This window comes from Gossypium arboreum, chromosome 10 (genome assembly GCF_025698485.1).
Source record: "Gossypium arboreum isolate Shixiya-1 chromosome 10, ASM2569848v2, whole genome shotgun sequence".
Taxonomy (NCBI): Eukaryota; Viridiplantae; Streptophyta; class Magnoliopsida; order Malvales; family Malvaceae; genus Gossypium; species Gossypium arboreum.
This window is the reverse complement of record NC_069079.1, coordinates 68,656,655-68,670,487: the sequence shown is the minus strand read 5'-3', so window position 1 is coordinate 68,670,487 and position 13,833 is coordinate 68,656,655. Positions and strand designations below refer to the sequence as shown.

Genomic DNA, 13,833 nt, shown 5'->3' with positions numbered 1-13,833 from the left:
ATTAAAAATAAGGTTGTTTTGTTTAGAATTGAACTTGTTAAGAATGAGTATGTGGCTGAAAATGTGTATAAAAACATGAATTGGTTGATTTGGTATTTGTAGATTGGCGCCAAATTGGTACCATTTAGAAACAGTATGTCATGTCATGACGTCGAGCATTAGTCGTTGCAACAAAGCCAAGTTAGCATGTTGCATCACGATGAGGAACCCCCAAAGTCACGATTTCAACATGAAATTTTCAAAACATTACAATTTAGTCATAATTCGATCTCGGGTTAGCAATAAAGCTTTCGTAAGCTCGTGTAAGACCTGAAAATGACTGTATATCATATTATATGCATGTATTGCTCGTAATTAAATGTATAATGGTATAAATTGAATATGAATTATCGTAGTTGCTCCAATAATGAATGTGGCATCTTGTAACTCGGACCCAGCAATCGAGTCATGTAGTGAGGTGTTACATAAATTTGTTATTTGATTTCATATTAATAACACTTTTAAGTTCTCAAAATAAAAATTTCCATTTACGAAAGAACAATTGCCCTTATTATCCAACAAGGAATTTATGAATGAATATATAGATGGTCCTTGAACACTCTAATGGTATGGGCACAGGCCCCAAATGTACAATATGGCTCGTGTGTATAACACGACTTCCCCAAACACTCCATGTATGCACACAAATACCAAAAGTGAGTGCACAGAAACGTCAATTAACAACAAAGACATGTGCCACAATAATGCTTCCCACACATATGCATCCTATAACATGCCAACTATACACAAACACCTTCCAAGTAGTTTAATAGAGCACATAGTTGTTTATTTGGACCATATAAACAATTAAACACCCTTTTATCACACTAAAATACAATTTCAATCACGAAATTACCATATTTAGACATGCTCACACATTAGCTTCATTCATCGTCACGTAGGTGTCATTGGTAAACCATTACACGTAATCAACATCACGAGCCAACATTTATAACAAGATAACTATAGGCATCAAAATCCTAAGCTAATCAACTTATAATATTATATATAGTAAAAATCGATTTCTAATGAGCACAAACCGAAAACTAATTAAGCTTCTAAAACTTCCTCCTTTCCTTTGGCCTTAGATGACTTGGCCACCTCTTCGACTACATTCACACATCCAAAGCAACAAAAGAAATTTAGAAAATCATAATTCAACACTTAAAGCTTCTAATTCTACTAATGAGCGTAATTTGATAAAGCAAGATTCCTCCTCACTTCCTAAAGTCATTTTATAGAACTCTAACGTAAGCTTACCGAAACTAAAATCTATCTTTAGAACTAAGTTTTGGAACCTAAAATCACTCTAGAAACACTCTAACCCAACAAAATCTCAAGGTTTCCATCTCTATTTTTCAGGCACCCAATAATAGCACAATTTCATAACTCAATCAAATCTCTAATCAAAACTTAAAATCTACTTTTCCCACAATATTCTAAACTCATAATAATCAATAAACTAACTCAGAAATTTAAGAAACCAAAAGAATTGAAGCGCTCTCTCTCTCTCTCTCTATACATTCAAAAATGTCGAAAATGATGAGAATTCTTACAAATTAATTTCCAAGGACTAAAAAAAAATCATAAATTAAAGTTATAAAACATATTACCTAGTTAAAAAATCAGAGAATTGATCAAGAAAACTCAAGAGTTAAATCCCTCGTATTACACATCAAAACCAACGATAACTAGGAAAAAGAGAGAAAAATGTTAGAGATTTGTTTTTAAAATCTTCTTCTATGAAAGAATTTAATAGAAATTAAGCTTACCGATCTGAAATTGTTGATATGAAATCAAGATTTGATGAAAAAGATAAGAGAAAAATTAGTGAAAAATTAGTGAAAAATTTTCAATCATGAAAAATTGCTTAGTCTTAACCACTCCTTCCAATTAACCATTTGAGACGTTGGCCTCTCTAATTCTTAAGTAAACTTGGACAAATTACCATTTAAGGACCTCTCATAGTTCTAATTCTATTTTCTAGTTATGAAACATTGGCTTCTTTAATTTGTTATTCAGGCCAAAATTTTAATTTCTAATTACGAACTAATCAATGCTACTAAATACTAGGAATTAAGTCGTTAATAAACCAAAATTTCAACACTATGCCCATTTCTAGAAATTTCTCAATCCCAAAATGACTTGATTAAGGAATTTCCGACAAATAACTAAATTTTCGATTCTCAAAAACTAATCTCATGGCTCACTTAATGACATTATTACTCTTCAATATTAATTCGCAATGCCACACTCTACTATAAAATCACTAGTTAATCCATATATTATTTTTTAGAAATTTATTGTACTCCTCCCGAAATAGTGTCTTGTAGGACATAAAATTTTTTGGAATGTTACAATTCCAATAATGGGTGCAACGATGATTTTGTTAAAAAAAAATTATGAAAAAAAGCGAATAAATTGTTAACGTGACATTATCTATCTGTGACGATCATTGAACCGGCTAAGAGTTATTACACTTTTTCCCTTCAATTCTTGTATCTACAACTACAATTGTTGCAATAGCTTATTACCCAACTTCTCAACGCTTTCAGCCATCCTAAACTCTACTCTTCCAAATTTCCAGTAAACTTACTGTCTGAGGTTGGAATCACCCATGGTGTCTAGCTCTAAGGCAAACTTATTATGATCCTGAGTTACGAATTGAGTCATCAAATGACTCGTTTGACTGAATGTGGCTTTTCCCCTTGGATTTGTTTCTTCCTTGCGAATACCCTATGGTGAATGTGTGGAACTCTTCAAAAGGAGTCCCTTACCTTAGATTAGCTAGAGAGACTCTTAAATCTATTAAATTTAATTATTCTTACATAATTTTATTGCTATAAAAGACTTGTAAGCTAAGGAAAACGAGGACTCTAGACCAAAAAAACCTCCTAAACCCTAATATCATAAATATATTTTTAATTAAATATCTCCTAATATTAATATCTTTCTAAAAACAATAATTGACTTTTAACAACAATTATATCAATTAAATCCTGCTTGTATTAAACTGCCTAACTGTTATTACTTTGATTGCGTGATAAACACTAGTTAAGCATAGAAGGATCCCAGCAGGATCATCAATATGGTGAGAACTACATACATAATTCATGTATAATATTACGAAGCTTATACCCTGAATCACTTCCTCAAAAGTTTCTTCTCATTTCCTCTTATTCTTCAACCAGAATAGTTGGATGATAACCGCAAAGCACCTTTCTTAGCATCAATAAATTTACTCGTCTAATAGATTCGACTTGCATATATATATATATATATATATTACTACAATCTTAGACTTTATTCTCTTCAGCATTCTGGTCAACTGCTACATGAATTGCCTTGCATGTGTGCAGCATGAAATTACATGCTGAAACAGCCTCTTCTACTGTCAAGAAGATCCATCCTTGCCCGATCTTGTCAATGAGTTTTGACTTGTCTAGCTTCTTCATCATCTCGCTTTGCGGGTTAGCCAACAGAAGCTGATCAAATCAGTGGCAAAAACATTCATTTAAGCTAACAATTTTGGACGCGAGAACAACTGTAGAAACTGAAATGTGGTAGAAAATAGTTTATACCTGTAGACCTTTTCTATGGACATTCTTCATGAGTTCTTCGAGCATGCTAATTCCACTAGTATCAATGCTACCTACCGCTGTAAAATAAAATTTCTCGATTGTTAGAATTAAGATATTTACATATATTTCCTGTGCTTCTTCCACTCATCTTCTTCACTTACCACTCAAATCTAATATGACATAGTGTAAGCTAGCTTCTCCTGCAGATTTTAACCTGTCTTCCTCTTCATAAATCCATCTCGAGATCCTAGAAAAATGATAGTGGGAAGATTAATCGTATGGTAATCATCTTAATTAACCTTTCTAACTACGTTAAGTAGCTTAAATCAAAAAGCTTTTTGCTACCTTTCTCTTAGATAGCTTGCATTGGCAAAGAAAACAGGGGCGTCTATTTGCAGTATGAGGATCCCTGGAACACTGTTCGCGATTTGGTATTGGTCCATACTTCTATAGATCCCAGAGTTTGGAATATTGCCTAAAACCATCGTTCTGGGCCTCGCCACAAAGAGAATAATCCTTAGCAATGAAACAGTGATCTGCATCGGCAGTTTTTTTTTTTTTTTTTTATCAATAATTTTTCTGTTACCTTATAGGGCTTATAACTAGGGCTAAAAATTTACAATGCTTACCGCAATGATTAGACCAATCTCAACGCTTCCGAGGACAACACCGAGATATGCCCCCAAGCAGATGAAGAAGTCGAATTTGTCAATTTTCCAAAGGTGGATTGCAGCTTCATAGTCAAGCAGGCCAAGCATGGCTGCTATAATTATTGAGGAAAGTACCACAAGAGGAGTGTAATGGAACAATGGTGTTAGAAATAACAACGTAAACATCACTGCTGTTGCCATTACAATGTTGGAGACTGCACTTCTGCTTCCAGCATTAAAGTTCACTGCAGTTCTTGAAAATGGTCCTGAAGTCACAGCCAGGAGTTGGAAAATTTCCATGAAATGACGGGTATTTTGTACGACTAGGAGCATTCTCAATGGATCAAATAGGACCAGGATTTCTGGCCTTGTCATTTATTATTAAAGGGCCAAACCTCGGGTAAAACAGGGCTTGACCAGTACCTGCAGTTAAGTAACAGGAGGTGCATGAGCCAGCAATGTTCATCATCCCGAAGGCGATCATTTCTTTGTTCCCATCAATGTGATAGTTCTTGAACATGGCAAAGGTTCTTCCGACTGCAATTCCTTCCTGTCTTTTTCATCACAGTCAACCTCTACATTAATGCTCAACTCAAGTTCGAATATTTTTAACCTACCACTTATTATGTATTTATTTATTAAGCAAAGCAAAACATTTGGGCTACACAAGAAAACAAGATGACATGCCCTAAGGCAGAGTATGAGGCAAATATCACGTAGCATTGTGGAGTTGGACTGTGGGGGAACATGCTAGTGACAAAACTGACGAGATGTTAAAAGGTTTAGGAATTAAATATAACGATGAGATAACTCACAGCAAGGCCAATGATGCCAATGACGATCCCGGTTTTTATAGCCGCCATCAAGTGGGACGACCCAAACGCCAGGTCTGATGCAGACGGTGGATTCAACCCTTTCTTCAAGTGCCCAATCTGTAGAGAAAACCATTAAAATTTTCCATAAATATTACCTATCTTGAAACCTCATCTCATCAAATCAGCCTGCAGAGATATTTCACTGCTTCAATATACAATTTTCTGTCACAAGATATTTGGAAGTTTGCCTTTAAGTGACTTTGTATCTTTCTCTTTTGTTTTTTAGTATTAAATATTGACATTATATGTTACCCAAAGAAAAAAAAATATCATATATAAGTAGAGAGAAAGAGAGACGGAGACTGACCACTTGAACGCCATGTTTTTCTGCATGCGTCAGATAAACGAGGAGGCTTCCCAAAATAACTGTGGTGAGCGGTGCCATGGCGTTTATCCAGAAGAAAGCTGCCTTTCTCTTGCTCTACAGAGATTGAAGAAATCCATCAGTTTTTAGATAATGGAGTCCAAAGAAGGGTAAAAAGATAATCAGAAGTCAATTTAGCTTTGGAATTCGCAATTATCTCTCTTCTTCTCCTCTTACCCGTTTTTGAATGCATAATACATTTTACCATTGCATTTAATCACTTTTATAATAATTTTAAATATATTGTTATATTAATATTTATAAATAAATAAGTAACATGAGTAAATTTAATTCCTAATATTTATCTATTTTGTCACTTCTATCTCAATTTTTTCCTTATTATCATTTTAGTTTTAATTTTAAATTTTAAAAAAAATTATTACGCTATTAAATTTTTAATGGTATTGACCTAACAACTTTTCATGTGTTACATGCATGAATAAATTTTATTACATGTATGAATAAATTTTAAATTTTATGAATAATTTTAAAAATTGTGTTAAGTTCTTTAATTATTATTAATATTTTAATTTTTATGAAGTAAATTGAACTGCCACACCAGTTATCACGTTAATGTTCTTAAAATTTTCTTATGATAGATTTATTTTACTGTAATTTGATTAAATTTAGAAAATTAAAATGATAAAAAAATTCATGCAAATGACAAAAAAAAAAAGTTAGAATATATAGAATAACAAATCCTTCTAGTGGAAACGTATATCCACAAGTGTTGCTCATTATGAATGTCTTCTATTTGTAGAATTGCATCAAAAAGCATGGGTAAGAATACATAGCGGTTGCATATAGATGAATTCCGGTGAATGTTCATGAATTTAATTAAGTTAAATGGTGGGTCTTTTCTCAAAAGCTTTATGTAGACAGTCTGTATACATGAGCACCAATCACCGGGCAATTTATATTAGTTTTAAAAGCTTGTCAATGGAAAATAATAAGAAGCAAAAGAGGGAATTTAAAGATGCACTCACAAAGTATCTAGTGAGGAGAAGGAAGAAAAGAAAACAACATCCCAGAACAGCACTCTCCCATCTCCACTGCAAGTTTAAACCACCGCAAATATAGTTAACTATTTTCCAATTTCTTAGTTTATACTAATATAACAATTTTAACCCCCAAAAAAACTATGAACAATAATTAATGTTAGAAATAGTTAAGAAAATGATTGTAAATTAAATTAAACCTGATGAATTTGGCTGAAAACTGAGCGCATAACAGATACAAGATCAGTCTCATGAGTAAAATGAATTAAACCAAGAATCCCTTTCAATTGTTGAAAACACACAATCGTGGCTGCTCCACCCATAAATCCCACTATGGTTGCATGTGACAGAAAATCCACGATAAATCCAAGTCTACAAATATTTAACAAACACAATTTAATATTTAAACTGATCCGGTTAATCGTTGCTATAAATGTCAATTAAGAATTAATTATTTTATAATAATATAATAGATAAATATCAAAATTATATATCATCTTTAATTCAATGAGGTATATAAATTTAAATTTAATTTAATTTTTACAATATTTTTAAATTAGCATAATTTTATGTATACAAAATATTATATTAGTTCAATATATTTTGGAAAGCAAATTAAGTAATTATTCGAAAGTTTCTTCAGTCTTTGTTTTGCATCTAACAGTTTAATTAAGGCCTTAATTAATAGTAACAGCGACATTAATTAAAGCTAAAGCAAATAGTAATTAAAAGTAATATATTGGTTATACCTTAAGATGCCAAGGGAAGCTTGGAACACTCCAGCAAAGAAAGTAGCCGTGAAGACTAACTGAACATATTGCTTGGGGTTTTCAGTAGGGCTAACCTCCTTGCCAAGCATTGAAGATATTAGAAGTGATGCGACAGCGACAGTTCCCACTGCCAAATCTCTCGAGCTCCCCAACATGGCATATAGCAGCGGCGGAACAAAGCTTGAATCTGCATTCCAATGGAGTTCATGATTTCAAATCTCAAAAATTTTCGAAAACACGATGGTTTATTCATTAACAAAGAATAAGAGGGATCAAAAAGGAAATAAAGAAGTTACAAAGTCCAATAATTGGTGGAATGCTAGCCAAACTTGCATAGCTTATCCCTTGAGGAACGGCAAGGCTGGCAACGGTGATACCGGCAATCAAATCAGCCTTAAAGAAGTCGAAAGTGTAATGAGGAGCCCATTCAATAATTGGTACAAAGTATTGTAATCCGAGCAAGAACTTGCTGGAAGTAGGCTGATTCTTGAACTGCCTAAAAGGGTCATCAGGAAAGAAAGTCTCCTTGAGTCTTGCTTGTAAAGACTTAAGAAATGGTTTCGAATGAGGAACCGGTACCCGGCGCTGGCTCTCATACTCTCCGGTACTTCCCATTATCAGGCAAACCAAGTCGGTTTTGCTGCAGATTAAATAAGAGCTGCTTTGGAGATATTGATAATGGAAGTCACACACTTGCGATCGTTTTGTTGTGGTGAAGGCTATCGAGGGGGCAGCCTTTTATAAGGTGGTGGAGAGACTTATAACACTTTTAAGTGATTTAAAGGACCCACACTCAACTAACACGTGGCATGTTATTTCATCTTCTGGATCACAGATAATCATATAGTGAGTCTTTTCTGACTAAAATTCATATGGTGGATCTTGATTATTACCTATGACTGTAAGAATATCAAAATCCGAATCCCCTTATAATTTTTTAAATCGATTTTGTGATTTTTTTTTAAAAAATAAATTGGATGCGGCAAAAGGTAACGTGGATTTCTTTTTTTGAACCGTATGGAAGCCCACTTTACAAAATGAATTATGAATTTATGTTTTATATATATAACCATAAAGAAAAAATAAAATAAAATAATTCATAACGAATTATATTTTAAATATTTACTTCACGTTAAAAATATTGAATTTATTAAAGATAAATAGTAAAAAATAAATAAATTAAAGTGAAATAAACTAGAGCGGAGATTGATGCATTTAATATTTATAAAAATAGTAATAATTTTCAATATTATTTATTTATAATAGTGCAAGGGAGATGGTGGAATAGAGCATGAAAACTGTGAAGTAATGGTAGATTTAGTAACGATCATCCTTGCCTTGCTTCATAGTAGATTTAGTAACAATCATCCTCGCCTTACTTCATTGTCATCCTTATATGAGGAGAGTTGAAAAAAGAAGAAGAAAAAAACTCTCTCACCATAACCTTTTACCGATTTTACTTAATAAATAGTAAACTTTTTACTTGATCTAAACAATCTTATAAATATAATAAATAACAGAGAAAAGGTTTTGCCGAAAAAAAAAAACATTTGAAGTTATAATTTGGATTTACAACCCTTAAAATCATTAACAATATGCGTGATTTGTTGTAATGAAATCAAACTATAATGAAATAGTATTATATGATAATGGAATAGGTATGAAAGTGATTAATGGAATATACATGAAACAACTATTACAATATTTGATTAACATATAATACCACAAAATAGATCATAAATAGACTAAAATGATAATTTTAAACTTAGGTTAAAATAATATTTTATTTATATATTAATATGTTGTAAAACTTTTAAATATGTTATGTTTATTATTAAAATAAAAAAATTACTATAAATCATTTATAAAAAATAATATTTTTAATTTTTAACGTTTTATAATTATAATATCAACTATATAAATTATAATAACATTTTCTGGTACAAATTATAATAACAGTTTTAATATAAAATGGCTTTGTTGGTAGGCTATATATTTAATAAATCTAAAATGTTATTAAAATTATTATTTTAAAAGTTAATATATTAATTATCAAATTTATATAATATATTTTGTAATAAAATTATAATAGAATAATCTAAATTCAAAAGTATGTTAAATGTGATAATATATTTAAAATATAATAATATATGAAAAAATCTATTATTTTATAACGAAAATATTATTCTTTAATACATGCTATTATATCATTTAAATATAATAAAATATTTGTAGAATATTTATTATAATAACATTTGTAACAGGTGTAAACTTGTTTTGTTTTATTTAGCTCTTCGTCTCAATTCTCAATGCTGTTTTCCTTCCAACTGTTTCACTTTGAGAAATAAATTTAAAAAATTCAAATCAAATCTAAGTATCAACTACTCAAAATTTTCAGTTTTCAAGTTTTTGAATAATTTAAGAAAACAACAATTCAAAAATCCAAATCAAACTCAAATATTAAAGACTTATATTGTTTAGTTTTCAAGAATCTTTAATCTTTCCCATTAAAATTGATGATTACCTAGAGACGACTTTAACGTTTTGAACTTTCCTTTCCCTCAATTTAATAGAAAGATGAAAAGTGAATGTTTGGAAAAAAAAATGGTGAAAGAATAACGTCCCCAGGTTTTTATATATTATATAAGCTTGTAAATTTGTGATTTTTTGATGGGTAACCGAAGAGGAAATTTTTTAAGCTATTCAATTTTTTAAGTCAATGCTGAATCCACATTTGTAAAATAGATTTGAACCAAACAATGGAATGGTGGTCCCGTCAGAATTGGGACGTAATCATGTTGCAATTCCATTGAAGCAAACATGTTGTAAGATCTTGCTTATGTTATCTTCACTATCAAGTGCCATTCTAGCAAATATATAAGGTGTTATAAGGTGAGTAAAACTTAATTCGATTTGAAAAAATCGAAAAAAATTAAATTTTTACTTAATCAAATCAAGTTATTAGAGTCAACTCGAATAAGTAATTCGAGTTTCAAATTTGAATCGAGTTGAATTCTACAATTTGAATAACTCGAATAATAGATTGGTGTAAATACTCTTTTGGTCCTATCAATTTTAAAATGAGCAAATTGATCTCTCAACAAATTATAAAATGTTCAAAACAATTTTAAAAATTCAAAATAACTTTTAAAATTCAAAATATTTATAAAACTTTCAAAATTTATATTTTAAAAAAATTATAATAATTTTAAAAAATTCTAAAGAATATATAAAGAAAGTTAAAAGTTTTCTAAAATAATAATTTTGGGACCAAAATAAGTTAAATAATGATTCATGTTTATTATACTAAAGTATTTTATTTTATTTTATTTTTATTTTATTTTTTAAATTTATATAATTTCAAATTTATGTGCTCTAATATGAAATTAGTTATACTATAATAAGACTTTAATTTGACATTTTTAATTTAATTGAATAATTTCATTTAATTCAATTCTACTCAAATTTTAACATTCAACTTGATTCAAAAAATTGAATCAAATTAAGATAATAAAATAATATTTATTAAATCGTTTAATTCAAAATTTTTTCACCATTGAATGTTTATCTTACAAAGAATGGTTGAATTTAACAGGAGATGGTGATTTAGCCTGCCACACGTGACTCAGTAATGTAGTGGGGCAATGGGACCCAAGAATTTCCGGAAGATACGGGAAATTTTTGTTATTTTTTTTTAGATGTGATTAAAAATATTTGGTGTTTCAGAATGATGTTATTGACGGCCATGCCAATATGCCTCCCAATTTCTGTTCAGTGGGGTATATTACCTGGTAGAGAATCAGCAATTCCTTTTTTAATCTCCATAATGGTGGAGCTAAATTTTCAAAAACAACACTAATGTGAATTTTTAAAACTAATTTACCGATGTAATTTTAGATCCATTAATGAATCCCAAAAATATATCTTGATCTTCTTTCCCAAATCCTAGAGTTGATTTTGAGAGAGAACTTTTCGAGATTAATATTTTGATCATTAGAAATAATTTTGAAATAGCACTGTGAAATTCTATTATGAATAACTTTCTAATTATTCAACCTATATCAAAAGTTTGATACGTGGATATATTAATGATATTAAAACTTTATAAACAAGTTGTTTATCCATGTTGGTATGATTGGTACAACTGTAATTGCTCAGGGTTTTAAAGGTTCTCAATTTTTGTTTATTCAAAGCTTCAAATTTGCAAGCAAATTCTAGACTAGACTTTTTATCGTATGTTCTATACTTTTGACTCTTAAAGCTCATTATATTGTTTCTTGTAGGCTTCTTGGCAAAAAAAGAAAAAAAAAAGAAAAAAAAAAAGGAAAACATTATAGTGGGACACACTAAGCTGGATGGAAACTCCAACCGACTCTTGAGAATGTCAAACAACTCCTCCAATTTGTCACCATTCAGCAACAGGCAATGGGCAACAATCGACTATGCAAAGAAGCAAAGCAATGGGCAACATGCACTTCAAAAGCCTTTATTAGCTTCTCATGGCCATAACATTTTCTTGCTTTGTACAAAAAAAAGAAAAAAAAAAAACTAAGTTTATCTAAGAACTTTGAGGTCTTAAGTTTAAAGTCCATGTGTCATTTCCAAAAAAAATTTGGTTTAAATCCTTATATATTGTGGTTATTAATTTTGTAGTGCATTTTAATTGATTGGGGGGCGGGGAAGGGGAGTTCTCGGACTAGAACACTGAGAGAAACGGTTTGTAACATCCCGAATTAGGGCCTACTTAAAACAGTAGTTTCGAGACCACAAATTCGAGATAAAAATAATTATCTTATGATTCTTATGAGGTTTATGTTATGGATGCTTGCATGTGTGAAAGTTTCATGAAGAAATTCTATGCATAAAATGTCTAATTGCATTTTAAGGACTAAATTGAATAAAGTGTAAAACTTGCATTCTAGAAGCTTTAAGCATGAAATTGCATTAGATATTGAATTAGAGGGTCCTAATTAGAAATTTTACCAATTTCTATAATTTTGGACAAAAACAGACATGCATAGGAAAAATGTAAAAGAGAAACCTTAAGGGTATTTTGGTTATTTGGTAATTAAAAGAATAAAAAGGGAAAAATAAGTCAAAATTGGTGTCCATCTTCTTCCTTCATTGTCGAAAATTGTAAGGCACCATAGCTAGGGTTTGTTCAACATTTTCAAGCTTGATTATCAAGAAAAATGTGAACCGGGACTTGATCGAGGAAAGAATAAAGTACACGACGATTAAGCTCGATTATCATCATTTTGTATCGAGGTAAGTACATATGCAAATAATGTGGTGTTGTAGTATGTTTTAATGTTTTAATATATATTTTAATAAATGTTTTATTGTAATGATGAACTATATGCTTGCTGATTGTTATGAAAGCATGAATGTTATTATGGTCGTTATCTACGACGTTACGAGCAAGTACAATGGAGATGCTATGTGCAATGAGAAAAACCCCATTTGAACCTTAGGAATAGTTTAGGATACAAGTGACATGTCACTAGGAACTAAGACGTCTGAACTCATTGAGTGGTCCGAGTTCGTGAGATATGTGGCATCCGAGCTTGTTGAGAGGTCTGAGTTCATTATGGATGCGAGCATCCGAGCTCGTTGAGAGGTCTGAGTTCATAATGGATGCGATTCACTTAACATCCGAGCTTGTTGAGAGATCCGAGTTCATTATGGATATGCTACATGTTATGTGGTAGTTTCAGCTACGTTGTATATGTGGCACTTATGTGCAAGGTTTCCGCGTATCCAATAGTATTCTGAGAGTTCAACGAGTAACGTAATGAATGTAATGAGTCCCGAGAAGGACATATGAAGAGGTATGGTTATGGATACTTTACGATGAGTACAGATATGTATGCTAAACCTATGAGTAATGCCTTAATAAAGATCGATTTATAATGAGCACGTATGTGTATATATATATATATATGTTCGTATGATGAGTAAGCAAGAAGGTTTGAATAATGAATAATCTTTATGCATATGTTGCTATGTTTCTGCATGTTGATTTCTTACTACCATTTCATATTATTTGTATGTGGACTTACTAAGCTTTAATGTTTACTCCCCTTTCTTTCCATCCTTTGTAGTTCCGCCAAGCTAGCTCAGGGATCGGAAGCTGTCGGACTATTCGATCACACTATCAAAAGACTATTGCGTATAGTGGAATTATTATTTTGAGTATGAGATGTATAGGAAACTTGGTCATTTTGTGGTGTGTGTCATGCTATTTGGCCAAATTGTGAAGGCCTATATAATGGTGATTCATTTTGTAATGGTCATGTGATATGGCTCATATTTGACCATTTGGGTTGTAATCTAATTACCTATGCATGCATGTGTTAGTGTTTTGATGGTAGGATATGTTGTTGCTTGGTGAGTGCAGGATAATGATGTGATATGTTGTTGATCGATGAATGTATGATAAAGTATAAATTAGGTGCTAAAGGATAAGGGATGACCTAATGGCTTAAAATGACTATAAGTATGAATGCACAATTTGAAGTCATGATAATAAGTTTAATAATGCATGAAATTGGTG

At 31.0% G+C, this 13,833-nt stretch overlaps 1 protein-coding gene across 1 annotated transcript; it reads right to left on the bottom strand.

Moving 5' to 3' along the window:
- Window positions 1-3,022: 3,022 nt before the first annotated feature.
- On the bottom strand, window positions 3,023-8,012 carry LOC108488616 (sulfate transporter 3.1-like). The gene is made up of 12 exons (XM_017792906.2): window positions 7,574-8,012; window positions 7,257-7,464; window positions 6,708-6,879; window positions 6,496-6,561; window positions 5,453-5,566; window positions 5,086-5,202; window positions 4,694-4,820; window positions 4,250-4,536; window positions 3,966-4,156; window positions 3,782-3,867; window positions 3,621-3,697; window positions 3,023-3,524 (listed from the first exon to the last, which is right to left on the bottom strand). The coding sequence occupies exons 1-12, from the start codon at window positions 7,890-7,892 to the stop codon at window positions 3,336-3,338; spliced, it is 1,953 nt and encodes a 650-aa protein (XP_017648395.1). The 5' UTR covers window positions 7,893-8,012; the 3' UTR covers window positions 3,023-3,335.
- Window positions 8,013-13,833: the final 5,821 nt, after the last annotated feature.